Consider the following 19,829-nt stretch of genomic DNA (forward strand, 5'->3'; position numbering starts at 1 on the left):
AGTACATGTAAAAACACCTCTCACTGGACAAGTGAGTGTAAAAAGGGTGGAGCCCCCAACACTGCAGCCCCTAAGGCAACTGCACCCACTAGTACAGTCAGCAGTGTTGGTCCACAAACTAAGCGGGTAGTGGGTATCACCTTGGGAACTTGGGAGAGTCTGGCCTAGTCAGAACCCCTACACAGGCTGTTCTGATTTGTGATGGGGACATAAATTTGCCCCCTACTGTAAGTCCCAGTAATCTGGGCAAGTACAGACAGACACCTTTGAATAATGAAAAAGTGGCTCAAGCATACAGGGACACATGTGCCAGTGTCACTATGGTGACACCTAGCTTTGTGGACCCTGGACAATACATACCTGGTGACCAATGCCAGCAATGTCACTACTACACATAGTGTGGCAATTGTTAATTTCTCCTGGGGAGGGGTAACTGGCCTAAAAAGAGTTGTGGTTAGTGCAGAGCTCACAGTTGAATGTTTGTTGGGCAATGACCTGGAGAGCTCTCTATGGTCAGAAGTAGAGTACAGGACTCATGCAGAGATGTTAGGGATATCATCACATGTCCTTGCTGTGACTAGGTCACAGGCCTAAAAGTGCCTCTCTGAACCTCAGGTCTTGGATCCTGGAACAATGGACCAAGCACCTACCAAGAAGAAGAACAGGAGGGTAAAGGCTGTGCCTTCCCACCTGCCTACAAGTGAGGATCAGCCTTCCCAGGAAGATGATCTTGATACCCCTGAAGGAACTGTCCTTGAGGAACTTTACCTGATCAGGTTGAGTTTCTGGGAACAGGGGGACCTTCTAGGGCAGACTTGGGGCAGGCTCAGTTAACCTGTCCTTCCCTTGAACCCCTCAGACAGCAGGCTGCTGCTGAGTCTGCTGGGAATGCTCAAGGTACCCATAAAGTATATTGGGATGATGGGCTCCTTTATTCAGAGGGTAGAGACTCCAAGCCTGGTACAATCAGGAGGTTGGTTATACCTCTGCAATTTAGGGGCTTCCTTCTAACCTTGGCCCATGATATTCCTTTAGCAGGACACCTAGGCCAGAACAAGACTTGAGACAGGCTTGTCCCTCACTTTCACTGGCCTCACATGTCTGAAGATACAAAGGAGTTTTGTCGCTCCTGTGTAACCTGCCAAGCCAGTGGCAAAGCAGGTGGAACAACAAAGGCCCCCCTGATACCACTACCTGTGGTGGGGGTCCCCTTTGAAAGAGTGGGGATTGATATTGTATGTCCAATGGACCCCCCTACAGCATCTGGGCACAGATTCATACTGGTGGTGGTGGACCATGCCACCAGGTACCCAGAGGCAATTCCCCTTAGGATCACAACAGCTCCTGTTGTGGTCAGGGCCTTACTTGGAGTTTTCTCCAGAGTGGGGTTTCCTAAGGAGGTAGTATCTGATAGAGGTGCCAACTTCATGTCAGGATACTTAACAGCTATGTGGAAGGAATGTAGTGTCAACTACAAGTTCACCACTCCTTATCATCCACAATGCAATGGGCTTGTTAAAAGGTTCAACAAGACCCTAAATGGTATGATCAAAGGATTACCTGAAAAGCTCAGGCGAAGATGGGACATCCTTCTACCCTGCCTTCTGTTTGCTTACAGAGAGGTCCCACAAAAGGGGTTGGCTTCAGCCCCTTTGAATTGTTGTTTGGGCACCCTGTAAGAGGACCCCTATGTTTAGTGAGGGAAGGATGGGAGTTACCTCTCAGAAAGCCCAAGCAAGACATAGTGGACTATGTACTTGGTCTCCGCTCCAGGATGGCTGAGTATATGGAGAAGGCATCCAAAAACCTTGAGTCCAGCCTAGGCGTGGGCGGAAAATCCGTTCCGCTCGCGGATTTTGCGGATTTTCGGGAAATCCGCAATCCGCGAGATTTGCGAATTTCCCGCAAAATCCGCAAATCCGCGAGCAGCGGATTTTGCTCGCACTGCTCGCACTGTTCGCGTGAGTTCGCGCCCCGCGAATAAGTGCAAAATTGCAGAAATACGATTTTAGCAAAACTGAAAGTAACTACTTACCAGGTTCAAAAGTTCAGGCTCATCATTAGTAGCCATTTCCTGGAGTGCTTCCTGAGGGGCCCCTCCAGAGTTCAGTTGCCAGTTGAAACTAGTATGTGACCCTGCTCTGAACCTCAGAATAGTTACACATATGCCACAAAGGTCCTGAATTACAGCTAAGGGAGACAAGCAGGAGCCAGGCTGGAAGTTAAAATCCATTAATCAGCCCCTAATTCATTATTGTCAGTTGGGGCAGGGCAGGTGTTGTAACTAATTTTGCAACAATGAAAGCACTTAGCAAGTGCAAAAGATCACTAATCAGGGCGCACTAAGGAAGCAGGTGCCAGCTAAAAAAATATTCTGTGACACATGAATCAGCCCCAAATTAATTCAGGTCACTTGAGGCAGGGAAGGTGTGCTTTGCTTTGCCGAAAATAATGTACACTGGACAACCAGAGGGTGTGGTGATGAAACAGAGGGTGGCATGGGTGGGCCAGAGGGTGGCATGAGTAGTCAGAGAGTGGCAGTGGTGACAGAGAGTGGCAGTGATGAAGAAGAGTGTCCCAAACAGGCTGGACACGTAGAAACAACAAGTTCGCGAAACTTGCGACCCGACAGGTAAGTTCGCAATTTGCGAAAGTGTACAAAACCCTCGCGAACTGGCAGAAACACGGGCGAACACAAAAAAAAAAAAATCCGCAAATTCGCGGGAATTCGCGGATTTTGCGGATTGCGAATCCGCAAATCCGCAAAATTCGCGAACGCGAGATCCGCAAAATTCGCTCATGCTTAGTCCAGCCAAGAATTACAGAAAGCTTGGCATGACCAAAAGGCTGTCTTGACTGAGTACCAGCCTGGACAGAAAGTATGGGTGTTGGAGCCAGTGGCCCCAGCCGCACTCCAGGACAAATGGTCTGGACCCCATACCATTGTCGAAAAGACGGGAGAGGTTACCTACTTGGTGGACCTAGGAACTCCCAGGAGCCCCCACAGGGTGCTCCATGTCAACAGATTGAAGGTATATGTTGACAGGGCAGACATAGGCTTGCTCATGGCTACAGATGAGGGGCAGGAGGAAGAGAGTGACCCTCTCCCAGACCTGTTAACTCAGAACCCTGAAGATGGCTCAGTTGATGGTGTGGCCTTAGTTGGCAGCCTCACTGAACATCAGCAAAATTACTGCACACAAGTTTTACAGTCATATAGACATATGTTCTCCTTGACACCCAGTCAGACTAACTGGTGTACCCATGTGGTGGACACTGGTGACAGTCTTCCTGTGAAAAACAAGATTTACAGGCAACCTGACCATGTCAGGGACTGTATAAAGACTGAGGTGCAAAAGATGCTGGAATTAGGTGTTATTGAGCCTTCCGAGAGCCCCTGGGCTAGCCCAGTGTTTCTGGTCTCCAAACCTCACACTAAAAATGGAAAGAGAGAGATGAGGTTCTGTGTGGACTACAGAGGACTCAATGCTGTCACCAGGACAGATGCACACCCTATTCCAAGGGCAGATGAGCTCATAGACAAATTGGCTTCTGCCAAATATTTGAGCACATTTGATCGGACAGCTGGCTATTGGCAAATCAGGTTAGCTGAGGAATCCAGAGCCAAAACTGCATTTTCTACCTCAGGAGGTCATTACCAATTTGTGGTGATGCCCTTTGGTTTGAAAAATGCACCTGCCACCTTCCAAAGGTTGGTGAATCAAGTCCTTACTGGGTTGGATGACATGTGTGCAGCTTATCTGGATGATATTGCTGTCTTCAGCTGTACCTGGAAGGATCACCTGGTCCACCTGAAGGAAGTGCTAGAGGCTCTGCAAAAGGCAGGCCTCACTATCAAGTCTGCAAAGTGCCGTATAGGGCAGAGTAAGGTTGTGTACTTGGGCCACCTTGTAGGTGGAGGCCAAGTTCAACCCCTGGAGAGTAAGATCCAGACCATCAAGGACTGGTCCCCTCCAACTACCCAGACTCAGGTCAGAGCTTTCTTGTGCCTGACTGGGTACTACAGGAAGTTTGTTAAGAACTATGGGTCCATTGTGACTCCTCTTAATGACCTGGCATCCAAAAAGATGCCCAAAAAGGTTCAGTGGACAGTAAACTGTCAAAAGGCATTTGATGACCTGAAGAAGGCCATGTGCTCTGCACCTATCCTGAAGAGTCCTGACTACTCAAGAGAGTTCATTGTCCAAACAGATGCTTCTGAGTTGGGAGTGGGAGCTGTGCTTTCACAACTTAATGTAGATGGTCAAGACCAGCCCATTGCTTTTATTAGCAGAAGTCTGACCCCCAGAGAGAATCGTTGGTCAGCCATTGAGAGGGAGGCCTTTGCTGTGGTGTGGGCCCTGAAGAAGTTGAGACCATACTTGTTTGGCACTCACTTCAAGTTCAGACCGACCATAAGCCCCTCTTATGGCTTAATCAGATGAAGGGTGAAAACCCCAAACTACTCAGGTGGTCCATTTCCCTACAGGGGATGGACTTTACAGTGGAGCACCGCCCAGGGACTGACCATGGTAATGCAGATGGTCTCTCCAGGTACTTCCACTTAGAACATGAAGACACAACTGGTGAAGGTTAGTCTAATGTCCCTGCGTTTGGGGGGGTTGTGTAGGAGAGTAGGGTCTGCTATCCTATGGGCACCCCAAATTTTTGCTTTTTGCTTCACTGGTTTATGACTTAATGTGGCTGTGGGCCTGCTAATCAGACCCACAGCCTGCTGTTCTCGCTCTAAGTTAATGTCGATGCACTCTAGGTGCATTACGAATTGGATCTGGTTCACCTTATAGGCCCCTAGAACAGTGTACCACAGGTACCCAGGGCATAGGTGTATCCAAGGCCTACCAGGGGCTGCAGCATGTATTATGCCACCCCTGGCCTGGCCTCCATATTTGAAACAACTGGCTGATCAATCAGCTGGGGTAAGTTGATGTAATCACCTCTTACTTAGGTATAGTATATCTATATCTAACATATCTGGACACATGTTAAGCTATCAGTCACTTCTATGGAAGGCCTCGACAATCCTGGAGGCAGAGTGCTTGGTTTCATGTGAGATGGTGCTCTGGCACGAGCTGAGTCTGTCTGCAGCTGTCGGGAACAACTCCCTTAGCTGTTCCGCGATATTGCCATACCATATACTCTTAAGTGCATTATAATCCTAGCGGTTACTTGCTAACTTTGGTTTGGCTTTATCAAAACATGTCGAGTAAGGCGTCATACGAATTGGAATACTACCCCCTCGCCAATTCTGGCGACGGGGGTAGCATTCCACCCTTCTAGAGGGACACAACATGTACATAACCTGAACCCCGGTTAAAATTAACTCGAGCCTCAGCATCACAAAATGGATGCTGCCACCACAGACACAAGTCTGACCTCCTGCTGCTGGGAGTCCTTCCAGTGAGGGAGGCTTGGACAAAGGGGTTCCTGCCTTGGGAGGTGCTAGCACCACCCCAGACAGGATTTTGTGTATTGGGTAGGACAGGGCTGAATAGAATGAGACATGCCTGGGGCACACAAGGTGTCCCTGTGCATATGCCGGTTCAAACCGGTGCTGGGGCTTTCAAACCCCAGTCCTGGCGCGGAACTGGACAAAGGAAAGGGGGTGTAACCACCCCCCTTCCCGGTCCCACCCAGAGGAGGGACCTAGCAGGTGATCCGGCCCCTAGATTTGGAATAAGAGTAGGAGCTGTGTCCCAAGACTTCAGATCATCCTGAACTCGACTTGAAACTAAGAAGAAAACTGGACTTCGACCTTCTGCTGCACAGAAGACTGAAGAGCATCTCCCTTGTGGCCAAGGAGTGACCACCCTGTGAATACAGGCACCATCCAGGAACTCGACATCTGCTTTGCCGCCGCCGGAGCCCGAGCCCAGAGCCCGACAAGACCTGGATTCCCAGACATCTCAGAGCCCGATCCACAGTCCCTGAAAAGATGACCCGTGGAGGCACCGAGAGACGTGGGACCGGCCATCTTGGAAGATCCACGAGGAGCTGACTGCGCAGCACCTGAGGCACCCTCGACGCTGTGCTTTGGGGTTTGAGAAGCCCCACCACCGAGCAGCATCTGCACCGAAGATCAGCCCCCCAGCATCTCCACGATCTGCGCGGGGCCCTTTTGCATTTTGCCACTCGACGCGTCATCCCGGTTACTGGCCTGTTGGCTAGTGGCCATCTTGGCGACGAAATCCAAAATCAACACCGCTGGTCTGGTTGCTCCAGACTGGCCCTCGCTCCTGTAAAAAGGAGCAGCCCCTCTGACCTTGCTGGTCCGAGTGAGAAGCTTGCATCGTTTCCTGCGTGGCTTGCATTAGCCAAGGCCTGTTTGCTCCGATCAAGAAGCCAACACCCCCATCAGCTAGAGCCTTTGTGGGACAGCTCGTGATCGACTCCTGGATGTCCTCGACCTCTTCGTGTCCACGTGGCTGCAGAGACAATCTTCACTTCTTCACCTGTTTGCACCCGACATCGCCTGGTTCCCTCCTGGTTCCACGGTAGTCACTGGCTAGTGGCTTTGAACACTGTCCCCTCTGCTTTCAGGTCTTCACCTCTTCAGATCCACCCTTGGATCCACTGGAACTCTCCTTGACGACCCGCCTGCAGCATCTTCATCTACAGGCTCCATAGACCAGCGCGACGAAACCCGACACACTTTGAGACATATGCACCCGCTTCCTGTGGGTGAGGTAACCCTGGCACTCCGGTGCTCCTGTGTAGCAATACACCTCTAGTGTCTATGTTCCAAGTTGCTAGGTTTTAGGTCATCCGGAAGGTTCCCTTTTCAGTAACTTTTTACTTTTTACGCACCATTGACTTTGCATTGGTGCATGCGTGTGCTTTAAGCGCTGCACCCGAGTCCCACGGGCCTTTCCCGACTTCATCACTGCTAGTCCCGAATAGCTCCAGCGATTCCCAAGGCGCTAGGCCTACTTCCTTTTCGATTAGTGATACTTCTACCACTATTTTAGTATATGGTTTGAGTGGCCACCAGGGCCCATCCATATTGTGCAACTTTTGTATATTTAAACAGTGTTTTGTTTTAACGCATTTGCTTCTGTGCTCATAAAGAGTATAGGGGATACTTGTAGTAAATAAATATATATATATATTTTCAATATATATCTGTGTGGTGTCCTTTCATTTTGGTATTCAAGGGGATTGTATATGGTAAAACAGCTTGCTTCACATGCCTTTACAGAGTTTAGCCTAAGACTGCTTTGTCCACGCTACCTCTAGGATAGCTGGTCTATAAGGTTGACTTACAACCAATCATCATAAGGGTTGCTTGGCATGGTACAAGGTGATCACTAGAACTAGTGAGCATCATATACCAGGCCAACTTATCACAGTAACAATCAGACGAGTCATTATTTACTAATACACACCATAATTCTTTCTCAGTTACTACCTCCATGATCTTCCTCCAGGCCACACAGAACTGATGTGATGCAACACTTCTTTTCTTAGTCTGTTCAGTATTCTGTGTTACCATCGATCATTCTAACCTCTGTAAACTGCAAAGGGGTCTGCACTAAAATAACATGAACAACACTGTGGTGCTTAGCACGTGTAGTTGAGCAGCTTGTTTCACTTGACCGTTTTCACACATATAAACTTGTAAGACTTGTCTGCTTTTGCATCCTGTTTTGAATCCTTGGACTGGCATACTTAGCATTATAACTAGATGACTCACCGCTATTTAAGAGTCTGCACAGCGAATTGGGACTACTGCCCATCTGTGCTATCTACTCACCCCATCCCTATTTTGCCTACATCATTTTGCATGTTCTTATATTTTAGTCAGTACATGGCATTTTTAGAAACAAAGCCCCCACTCTTCCTCTCATGAAATATGTGAATCCAAGAAAAGTCTGGACTGCCCGATGGTCACTGTATTTAAAAAAAAACAGTGTTTATTTAGTGCTTATTACCACTCATGTGGGAAATAGGCACTGTATAAATGCAATTGAAAATCAAGATAATTTGCGATTTCTGTCTTGCTTCCTTGAAAACACTGGTAGATGGCAGAGATTGCCTCTGCAGTGAATATAGGGTCTCAAATACCATGTTAATGGGCAAGCATTGTCTCTCTTTAAAACAACTGCGATCAGTAAAGCTCACGGCCATGCACACGTAGAACCCCCACTGTGGGGGGTGTTATGGATCACCTGTGACCCATCGGCTCCTTTGAGGACACTGTAGCAGCAATATAAGCTGAATGTGTCTGTGGGAAAGAAAATGTTCTGACGCTCTCTTCTGTAGCTGTACTTCAACAATGCTTTCTGAGGGACATACACTCACACAGATGCGGCCCGTGCTATGGAACCCAACAGGTGGGCATTCTTTCGGCTGAAGTTCTCACAGCCCAATGGGCGTTGCTCCCCTGATCGACATTCGCACCTCAGATTAACTTGATGGCTCTGTCTCTTGAGGTGTCCTGCAGCTGACGCTTCGTGTAATTGCCAGTTATATGGGGGAGACCTAGACATAGCTGCCAAGTCCATTCATGTGAGAAGTGATAAAATATAGACTGGCCTGGCTTTTGGTGTCACCCCAAAACCAGGCCCAGGAATCTTGTTTCCGGTGCAGGGAAGACCTTGCCTGGCAGTTTTGGCTGGACTAATCCCATAGGCAACAGGGTCAAGACTGATTTGCATATGGCTGGGTCCAAACTGGGGTGGCATAGTAGGCAAAAGAAGATGATGGATTCAACCCAGATCTGTGACTGGGGGTGTGCCTGGAAAGATTATTTTTTTGAAATATATTTTTATTGTTTAACGCTCCATCCATTATCTCCTTGTGTTTGCTTTGCAGCAGCAACAGTACATTGCAGTCTAGATCTTGCAGTTCCACTGTTTATCATTGTTCCCAAAATACCAGCATGCGAAACTCTTATTATCAGGATTGACAGAAAGTGTCACGCATAACATAAGGACTAAGGACTAGGACTGTATTTAACCTTCGTGTGATGGCCATTGTTGGCAGCTGAAGCCTTTGGCACTCACCCCTCTGTAAACACGATGACGACAGACACGCACCCATGAACACGAGGAAGCCAGCGTCCTAGCAACCTGGCCTTGGTGTAAACAGCGCGCGAGCAGGTACTTCTTCCCTACTCACCTGGCTCCCACCTGTGCTTCCCCCGCAGTGCCTGCTGACCCAGTGCCGAGCCCGGATCCTGGAGCTGCAGCAGCGGCCCCCCTACGAGCGCATGGACCCCCGGGGGAGCGGCGACGGCCTGGGCGCCCTCAAGGAGCAGGTCGGGCGGCTCACCAACGAGAACGTAAGTCAACACACTTCTTCCATCCTGCTTTCCATTCAACAACAATGTTGTGTACATGTAGCTCACATTTGTAGCGCCAACATCGCTCGAAAGCGCCGACAGCTCATTTTAACCCTGAAACAGCGAGAGTAAAACCATCGGGTGGGTATTACATGTGTGCAGTGAGGTGTGTGCTGGGAAGAGTCCCCCAGCGCTAGGGTTATTGGTGATTTATATACCGCTAATGCCGCAACGAAGCCACTTCTAAGCGCTGACCACCGCTTTCAATAATGAACGTGGCAGAGTGAAGTCATTTGGTTGTTGTGTGTGGGTCTTAGTGATGACGTGTGCCGTTGGGCGCGCGAGTCTTAGTTATGTTAAAGATTATTTATATAATGTTTATACCACCCTAAGGCCGCTTCAAAGCGCGGGCTGTCATTTTCAACAGTGTGCGTATACTAGAGGAGGTGTTTGTCAATGTTAAACGTTTATCAGAGCGATGGTGTGTGCAGCCGGGTGTCGGAATTATCACTTACGTCAAATGTAATGTTTTTTAATCTGCTTTCTCCTCTGAGAACACTTCAAAGTGCTGCCACTTTTAACCGCGAGGACAGAGGAATAACGTAGTTGAGTTGCCCCGCGTCACCATTAATGGTGCGTGCACAAGGGTGTATAGCAAATGCGTGCAGCTGGGTGTCAAGCAATTTTAATGATGGCATATGGGTTATTGTACAGACTTCGTTTTTCTGGAGCTTTCACATAATTCTTGGCACAACCACAGAGCTATACACAATTCCTTCCGCCAAGGGCAACCCATATCTTTTCCCCAAGAAACTAAATATTTCGTTGTACCAAAATAATTGTCACTTTAATCCCATGTCATGAGGCTGCCTTGCAACTACTCTTGATTTTCAGTCAACAACATCAAGGAAGCTGGCAGTGTAGGCCAGTATTTAAAGTGGGAAAGGTGAAACTACATGCTCCAGCATGCTACATTCTCTGTTCAAAAAAATGGCTGAAAGTCGCAATATGCAAATAAATACTGAGGTATCAGAGAATATGACTGGTGCTAAGCCTCCTACTTCAGTAACCCCTATGGGTCAAGTTTTTGTTGATAAATGAATACAAATAGATTGGGAAGCGTCTCAATCCAGAAACAAATTATTCAGTCATAATTCCTGTTTAAAATTAATTTGCACCTACTCAATACTTGCCCTCTAGATCAATGAAAAGTTGAGAGGTTTTATTACAAAATTCAAAATTAAAGCAGCACAGAGTCAATGCAATTAAGGCCCTCAAATGCAAAGTTACAGAGAGTTTGCAAAAATCAGAAATTATTCTAAGTGCAAAGAGAAGCAAAATCAATTAAACGGACAGCATCCATAACAGCCTCTAAGTCTCCAGAAAAATCTTCCGGCTCACCTCCAAAATATTTTTTTTTAAATACATTATTCTTGCATATTAAATCAACAACATTTCTGCAGATTCATTGTGTTGTGAACAAATGCATAATTTCTTCAGCAACTCAGGGCACATGAAAAATAAACATCCTATTGCCTTAACACCTAAGCACTAATCCATTACTTGAGTAATTATTCAGCACCCTCTATGCTACTGTCGTTTGGAGATGCTAAAACAAAACAAGATACATTAACAATAACATCTTATGTGAATGAATAGGTCTCAGTGAACTAGTGTAAGAAACAAAACATGTTACAATTTACAGATTAACTGGGAAAGTTCATCAGGAACAAAATAATAAAAGTGGAAAATAACTAAACACATTACAGCTTGACTTTTCTCTGCAGTCTTATGGGAAAATGATTTACGTGAGGGGTGGACTAAATGAGTGACTCAGAGATGACTTCTGTTCTGGACAAGATGACGATTTACACAGAAATGTGGCATAGTTGAAATGTATTAGAAAAATGCTCTTCTAAACATCTAAGGAAGTTTGTTTCAAAACCACTCATGCTATATCAGTCTGTATATTTGAATTATCACCCACAAGGTTTTACGCATGCTGATATTTTGTGTTGTACCACATGAAAGACAGATCTACTGGCCTTGCCAAAGCATGTGTGTACAGCATTCATATTTTCGAATGTCGGCTCTCACGCTTCAAGTGTTGATGGGCCAACAAGTATTGGCAATGCAAATTCGTTTCAAGTTTGTGTGGCATGCACACACCCGATCCACGTGCTACACAGGCTTTAAACCTATTGACACTGCAAATAGTCGTTTCACAGAGTAAGCCCCTCTCCCTCCCAATACCGCCCTTTCTTGAAGGAGACCTTTACCAAATTCAAGAAAGGTCATAAAGAACTTCTTTTCCAACAGTCTTTGGCAACATCCAAGCTGATTCCCCCAAGTATCTCTCTTGCTCTCTTTGAAGCATGCAGTTTCCATAAAGGGGACATCCCTCCCTAGACCCACAATATTCTTTCTTCTCCCCACTGTTGTAATTTCTAGGCAGCTGCATCGATACGAAAATATAAAGATAATACATTCTTTCCTAACCACACATTCCATGACTTGTCCTACTCAACTTTTAGTAAGACTCACTGCATAGGAAAACATGACATTTACTGTAAGAGTTACGTTTAATTTCCTGCTTCAGAACTTTTTAGAGATTTCATGGTAACTGATATTTTTAGATCATATTTTATTTTGTTTCTTGTGTAAATCAAAGGAGATTTTACTGTCTGAACAATCCAAGCATTACAGTTCACAGAATAGATTCTCTTTGTTGAGTGGTAAAGACATTGGGTTATATTCACTAGATTGAGGTTGACAGTATCGACTTAGACAAATTTGCATCCACTACCTCACAGGGTAAGTATATATTTACTATTCTTAACTCCAGATCTACTCAGCTAGACTTAGTATGAGATGTTAAAGGTTGGTGTAAGGGTTGTACTTTTTTTCTCTTGGATATCTTGCATGCAATATGCAGGGTTCGCCAACTTTTTCTGTATTAAGAGCAACTTCTGTTCAATGAAAATCATCCAGAGCTACTTATATTATCAGGATTGCAATAATGACCGCATAAACAAGATTACATTCATTGCTCACCATATGCAGGCTTACTAGCTGTGATCGTCTAGGGGCATTGGGCAGGGTTGCCAGAAGTTGTGTTAAAAAGTGATTTGTCGAATTGGGTTGCTTCAACGTCACATGATTTATCACTCAAAAGTCAGCTTTAAATATATTTCTGAAATTCAGACATTTTTCTCCAAACATCAGCCCATGATTTCTTAGAGTACAAGCATTTCCGTAAATTTTGGCAAGTAAAAACACCTAATTTAGTAGGCTGGGGTGCACACTGGAGATTACTGACAGACAGCTGGAAAGCTACCAGTAGCTCACTAGCTACTTGTTGGAGAAGCCTGCACTATAGTGACACCATACCAGGAGTTTCTTGTGCAAGTGTTTATTTTGAGCTATCTGATTTTATATATAGGAATAGGGTGTTGACCTCCATAACCCAAGGAAGGGCTTAGTGCGAGAGAGGATTTCCAACCTTGAACCCTCACCTTCACCTTCTCTATAAGGCATGTCATGATTCTTTTTGATGGTCCACTGCTCAATGTTATTTATCAAACAACAAAAGAGTGTCATGTGCAAAAAGGTGTGTGTTTGAGCACTAAGACAGAGACAGAAATATTTCCCTTAAGAACGCTCTGGAAAACTTTTAGGGATTTTTTAGAAGCCCTCACTCACCAACCTGGTTGGTGACATGCTTCATCATCAGGCCCACCAGGAGAAGCCGAATGCCTCCCTGGTGTGCTACAACGCCAGAATACTGCGGAGCTGTTTTTTTGTGACAGTGATGTGAAAAAGGAAATGTGGTTAAAAAATTTCTAAAACTGTACCAAACAAAAACATTTTTTATTCACTGTTCAGTCAGACATGGTTAAAAGATATGTGTTGGAAATCTACCAAAAATTGTTATGGAAGTTTCCACTTATAGTGGGGTCGACATGTTTCTGCCCGTTTATGTGTGTAATTTACTGGACATTCTTCAGGACCGTGTTAAGTGTACCTCGGCGGTGTGGGCGCATTAAGACCCACCCTGACCAGAGGACGTGAAAGTTAAAATTAAGATTCTAGTGTAAAAATTAAGTGCAATGTAACAGAAAAGGAATCCATTTTGATTTTATACCCCTGAACAGTGATCTCCGCTCAGTTTGTGGAGTTTTCAACACTCCCTGGAGCACGCTTAGCTTTCCCTAGTTTGCGCTCACCAACATTAAATTGGCAAGGAAAATACAACAGTGGTCAAACTCCCAGTGAGATTTTTCAATGTGGGCGGTCACGGATGGTCATGATCACTTGCGCTGAGAAATATTCCATTTGCATTGAGGAAGCTCGAGTGACAGAAAGAAGCAGCGTCTTATTGCGCTGCGCATAGTGCTTTTCGCCCTAATTTTCCAGTGCGGGACAACGACCTAGCACTAGAAAATCAGCATGAAAGTTGGGACTTAACGCACTCCACCGCACATAGAACTCTGCATAGCTTTGCAGAGCTTTTTGGTCATGTGCAACTCTGAGAACTCTCCCCAGGCCTAGTTATGTATGACTACCAGAGACTTCAATACCTAGTTTGCAAGCACTAGAAGACAGTTGAGTTTGAAGTGTGTACTAAGAGTCCATGCATTAACGAAGCTGGGATTCAGGGAAGGCCCTTTCCCCTTGTTCACGTAAGGGGTCTGGTTTCACACTCGCACACCTGCATGATCCTATGTTTGCTCTTATATTCAGTCATTCATCCTATACACAGTCCCATTTACCTTCAGAATATTAAGGTTCAAGTGATTGCTTAACCAAAGGTAGTTATGAACAGCTGAGGGGCCAGGTGTGGGATTCTGTCTGTGTAAGGGTCTATGGCACAATTGAGTCTGAATGAGGTGTGTTGCCCTTCACAGGTGCAGCTACAAGATCGGAACGAGAGGCTTTACGTCAAACTTGGGGAGCTGCAGGAGAAAATGGGGCAGCTCGCTGGCTCCAAGACTGACCTGTCTTCCAAGCTCATCTTTAGCGAAGAGGAGAAGCTCAAGGTGAGACCCGAGAGAGATTATGTCCGTGGAGAGCTATTTCACAGCCAGATCCTGCACCAGCAATGTTCACTATTCAGAGAATGAAAAGATCTGGAGGGTGGCTGAATACTCCTGCATGAGAGCCTACCACTCTTCTGGGAGGCGAGGAGAGAGGAAGGTGATGTGATCATGACAAGGCTGTTGTATTTCCTTGGGCATTTATCCTGTTATACTGTAACACATGGACATAATGGGTGGCTCCTTTGATGCTCCTTGATTGACTTTATAGGGCATTTATCTAGGCAACCTGTAACCAGTGGGTGTAGTAGGCAGTCCCTCTGATGCTACTAGATGGACCATATAGTTAATTTATTGTGGCAACCTGTTAGTAGCCCACATTGCCCACATTGTGGGCACCCTCTATGATGCTCCTAGTTGGAGCATAAACAGGATTAATCATGGCAACCTGTAACCAGTGTATGCTGTGGGCTGCTCCTCTGATGCTCCCAGGGGGGGCACATAGGGTATTTATCATGCCAACCTGTAACCAGTGTATGCTTAGGCTGCTCCTCTGATGCTCCTGCATGGACCACATAGGGTATTTTTTTTTTTTGGTGTTCAAAACTGCTTTATTGCATAGGAGGAAATACATTACACAGCTTCTTGCACCTACAACCCAGAGGCCGGCAGCGTAGCAAGCAAATAGAACACAGCCTCGTGGCCGGCATCTCAGAGGCCCGGCGGCATGTCTTAGGATCAGGTAATAGCAGTGGTACAACCGGCGTTGCTAAGCTTCTGAGGATAGACTGCAGCAGAACAGTGTTTTCAGTTATTGTTCATTTTTCGTTAAGATTGAAAGAACTTCCCAACATTCAAGAAACTAAGAGGCGTTACATGCATGCTTGGAAATAAAGGTACAAGCCGGTACGGTAGCATAGATAGGCAAGCCTGTGCTAATCACAATAGTCGAGGAACAGGAGTCCTGGTGGCATAGTATCAGTGCTATGGCAAGCAACGTGTATGGTGTCATGGATTGTCATTGTATATGAGGGGTGTGAGTATATGTCATGAATGGCACAGGAAGACCCCGGATAGGGTAAGGGGAATAGGTGATCCCAGGTGGGGGGTCCACAGTGAAGAGTGACATGTGGGGTGCGGTGGTCAGGGCGGTGCCCCAAGGCCCAAGATCGGCGTGACACCCCCCCAGTAGTACAAAGAGGGGATGTGTCTGACCACATAGGGTATTTATCATGCCAACCTGTAACCAGTGTATGCTGTGGGCTGATCTTCTGATGCTCCTAGGGGGGCCACATAGGGTATTTATCATGCCAACTTGTAGGTTGTGTATGCTGTGGGCTTCTCCTCTGATGCTCCTGGATGCACCCAATATGGCGTTTATCCTGGCAGCCTGTAAGCAGTGTATGCAGTGGGCTGCTCCCCTGACTCCATTTTAGTATTACTTTTTATGATCCATCCAGTGACATTTTATATATTCCTTTATTTTACCCATGTATGCCAGTCTGCAGTGACATTTTATCAATAGATACAGTAATAAATGCCACATGTGGTGAATACTTTTAAAGCAATTTAAGTCACTGTTATCTGTCTAGGGTGCTTCTCCAAATGGATCCATTGCAGCAGGCATCCAGTATCCCCTCGCTGCTCTCACCTTGTACTAACACGTGGTTTGCCACTTGCAGCCAAGGGCGTCACGCTGGTTCCTGCAGCATCTGTGGGATAGGTGGGTCCCCATTCACTCCACGGCCAATGAAGATCTGTGAGATAGGAGAGACCCAAGGGCCCCTAACCACATTCTGCAGGGGTCTCCTTCATTATACATGACTCCACTGCTTGCTAACTCCACTTTGGTTCCCTTTAGGGCTCTTCGTCCACGACACCTTTCCATGAAGATCCACCAGCGCCTCTGTACAATCCTCCGCTAGCCCCACAACCATACATTACAGGAAATACAGCAGAGAACACTCACAAGGCTCACTTTTCTGGAAGGGGAGTTCCAGGGGCGTGCTTCAGTGACCAGATTCTTTTTGTTTCCTTCTAGATTTCCAGGGACCTTATTGAACTCCAGATTGAAACGAACAAGATGAGAGAGCAGTATGAGGCGGAGACCTTTGAACTGAAGAACACGGTTTGTGTTTTTTATCGTTCTGTGCTCTAGCTTATTCCCAACAAGCCATATAAACTCTCAACAATCCCCAATCTTATTCACCAGCCTGACCTCCCAAACCATTTCTCATCACAGCGTCTCTCTGTGGAGATTGCATTAGTAACAGAAAGCGGAAGGTGGAGGATGGCTAGTTTTGAAATGGCCCAAGTGCCAGAAAATAAAGCATTGCATTTTGCCAGTCACCATTCAGGTGCATTGCCAGAGCCCTGTGTATGCATCCAGTATAATCATAGCAAGGGAAGATGGTACAAGTTGGAACGAGGCTGTGAAGGAAGAGCTATCTGTGTATGTTTCCTAGATCTGGAATGCATTGGAGGCTGAAGATTAGACTGGGGTTTGAGGTGCCTTAGCAAGTGGCCTATGAGACTGCATGTGTTGTGTGGGTAGAAATGTGCATTTGTGGCCCTGATGCACATTCGTGCAGTTATTTGGGGTCTTTGAAGTACTTTCCCAGGGTTCTCTGGTGAGCCTATTACATTATTAGAACTCTGTCGTGGTCTGTAATGTTTGTTAGCAGAGTCGAGTATTTGAACAAAAGGTGATGAATTGAGGTGAATTAGGAGAATTGTGTGTGACATATGAAGTGATTACCAGAGGCTTTGGTAATATGTTAATAACTAATTTGCAAACACTAGATGACAGTTAGGCGGTGTGCTATATGACATATAGGTTTCTTCGCAGACCTTGTTTTCGAGTATGAAGGGCATTATCAGATATGGGTGTGAAGTAGTAGGTTCATTATCAAAATTAAGTACTTAATTTCCAATGCACTAAACAAGTTTGATGAATGTGCGGTGCATAAAGAAGGTGGATTTGACTGATGTAGTTGTTTAAATTATGAGACGTGTGTTAAGGATGTGAGAGCTGTGGTAAAATGTGAAGTAGGTAGGTGGAGCTCTATATGAGATGCTCTCATCTCCCAGCTTTTTAAAGTTGGAAGCCGCTCTCCTTCAGCCATTTCCCACAGCTAGTTCCAAGTTTCAAATTGAGTTATTCTGTGTAAACAGTAGCATCTTTAATGCCAACACGCATAACTGATCTTTTTCCGCACCCATACAAACTACTTGCCCTCAATGTTTGGATTTTGGAAATCCCTGCAGGAAAAAATATTTCTGAAAGCTCCCAGTGAACACGGTCTTCTGACATTTGTGTTCACTTGTCAGGGTGGTCTCCGCCATCTTGTGCGATGTCTGCTCAGAAGGATAAAACTCCTGATAATGTCAGCAGGTAAGTGGGAAAGAATGTAGGGTAGCATTATGACATCATTCAGGATGCCCACATCTTTCTAGCCAGTATGAGAGCTGGGAGGCTGTGTTCAACGGCAACTTTGTAAATTGTTGTTGCTTCTATGATTTCCAGTGCCCATTTTGTCACTTTTCCACCTGATTTGAACCGCTACATCTTACATTTGCAGAATGGGTTGGCCCACTGATCAGAGTACTGTGATCAGTTCCACTTTCTCAGCTTCAGATATCTTCTGCACCAGAAGCCCTAACCTGTACCAAGCTCAGTGACTAGAAACCTCCTCGAGAAGTAAACCTGCATCTTCAGGACTCTAAAATGGTGGCAATAGTTCAGATGCAGAAACGTGGCTGTTTTTCTGGTTCAGGGTGGTGCAAGTGGTTCAAGTATCTCTCTGAGGAAGTTCTACTGCATCGCAGGGCTCTTGTAACAGAAACAGTGATCGAGTTAACCAAAGCCTGCTATTCTGCATCATTAAAAGAATTTGGGGATAGACAGTATTGGTCCTTTGGAAACTTTCACACACAAAACTTTATTTGCTTTTCTATGTTAGGTGGTGACAGTATGGATGTAGAAAGTAGTTTCTACCTCGAATCGGCATCATGAAAAGGGAAAGATCTTTAGACTCTTGTAAGCAGTACAAACACAGACCCAGCCACACAGAGATCCAGGATGTGCAGAATACCCTTAAAATGTAAATAAACAGATACAGACCTATCTTGGCTCCAAACACAACCTCATGTTCCTGGAAGAAAATGGTTAAGGGACCCCTATATGTTATACAGCTGTCTCTGTATCTTTTGTAATAAAATATGAATCCCTGTTGGTGCATATGAGGCCTCTTACTGACATGGATATCTCTTATGGGACTGCATCACCATCATTTCCACGTTGGACTGTGTGCCCTAGACTGTGGGCATGCAGGCGGGTTTGGGGCGGCACCTCACAGAAGTAACGGATTTCTGAATTTCTCCAGTACTGGTATGGCTGTGAACGCAGTGGGTGTGTCCACTGGTGCTGGAGGATAATTTGTGCAACTCAGCATTGTTTTGGATACAAATTGAACTCAAGGACGCCTCCACCTTCAGGGTTGCTTTCTGGGATGATAACTCCCATTAAATTTCTCGCTTCATGGATATCCCTTGGACAGTTAGGCCTCAGGAAATCACTGTACATGGATATGGAAATATGGATGTCCTTGTCTGGCTCTCGCTAATTTGTTAAATCAGGTTCACTAGTGACGTTATATGAGACTTACCAGAGATAGCTAAGAAGATTTTGAAAAGTGGGAAGCTACTAAATGGGTGAGAAAGCCCAAGTGTGGTCCATAATCCTTTATCGAAAACATTCTGCACATGCCCTTGGCGATTGGCTTGATTGCCATTCATACTTGAAGGGTTGAACTAATATAACTTTCTGATAGGAGGGTTTTATCTAATTTCTACTGCTGGCTAGCCTGAGTGGAGGATTTGAGAACTGATGTTCTGGAAAATGTGTGGGAGAGAAGAAATCAATTTTGACTAGCATGTCCCCAATGCATGCAGAAATTTCTTGGGTGGACCTCAACAGGTGAATCCTTCTGGGGCAGTGCTTCTCAAATGACTACACCAATTGTCGATGGAACTTATAGTCCACCGAGTTCCCCACCAGCTAGTGCACACTGCACCAGCGGCCAGCTGCTACCGCAACACAAGTAAGCTTCTTCACTATTGTTGGGCTGCTAGGGAAGGCACAGAGCAGCCTGCTTTTGAATTGGCTCAAATCCAGCCACATGCTGGGCAGTGTGGGACTCCAGATCCAGACTTCACACAAATTCTCCATATTGGCATGTAGGCACAGTATCTCTGTGTTTAACAGTTTAGTTCCCTAATCCGATACTACAGGTCATCTATATGTTAGTGAGGTATACTGGCTTCACACATCTCTCACCATGGCGTGGAAATCTCAGAAAAATATCCTGAAGGCACTATACTTTTTTGGGTTCATATTTCCAAAACCTACAGAGGACACTGATCGCTCACTGGGCCTTATACTTTCCACATGGTAAAGGCTGGGCGGAGGCTCCTGTTTCTCAAGCACCTAG

General features: G+C 45.9%; 1 protein-coding gene across 1 annotated transcript in view; it reads left to right on the top strand.

Moving 5' to 3' along the window:
• The window catches only part of CCDC78 (coiled-coil domain containing 78), a 379,499-nt gene that overhangs the window by 206,543 nt on the left and 153,127 nt on the right, over window positions 1-19,829 (top strand). The window contains exons 7-9 of the mRNA XM_086941249.1: window positions 9,167-9,301; window positions 14,209-14,340; window positions 16,379-16,465. Of these exons, the coding sequence (XP_086797375.1) occupies window positions 9,167-9,301; window positions 14,209-14,340; window positions 16,379-16,465 (354 nt within the window). The remainder of the gene's footprint in view (window positions 1-9,166; window positions 9,302-14,208; window positions 14,341-16,378; window positions 16,466-19,829) is intronic.

The sequence above is a fragment of the Lissotriton vulgaris genome, chromosome 10 (genome assembly GCF_964263255.1).
Source record: "Lissotriton vulgaris chromosome 10, aLisVul1.2, whole genome shotgun sequence".
Lineage (NCBI taxonomy): Eukaryota > Metazoa > Chordata > Amphibia > Caudata > Salamandridae > Lissotriton > Lissotriton vulgaris.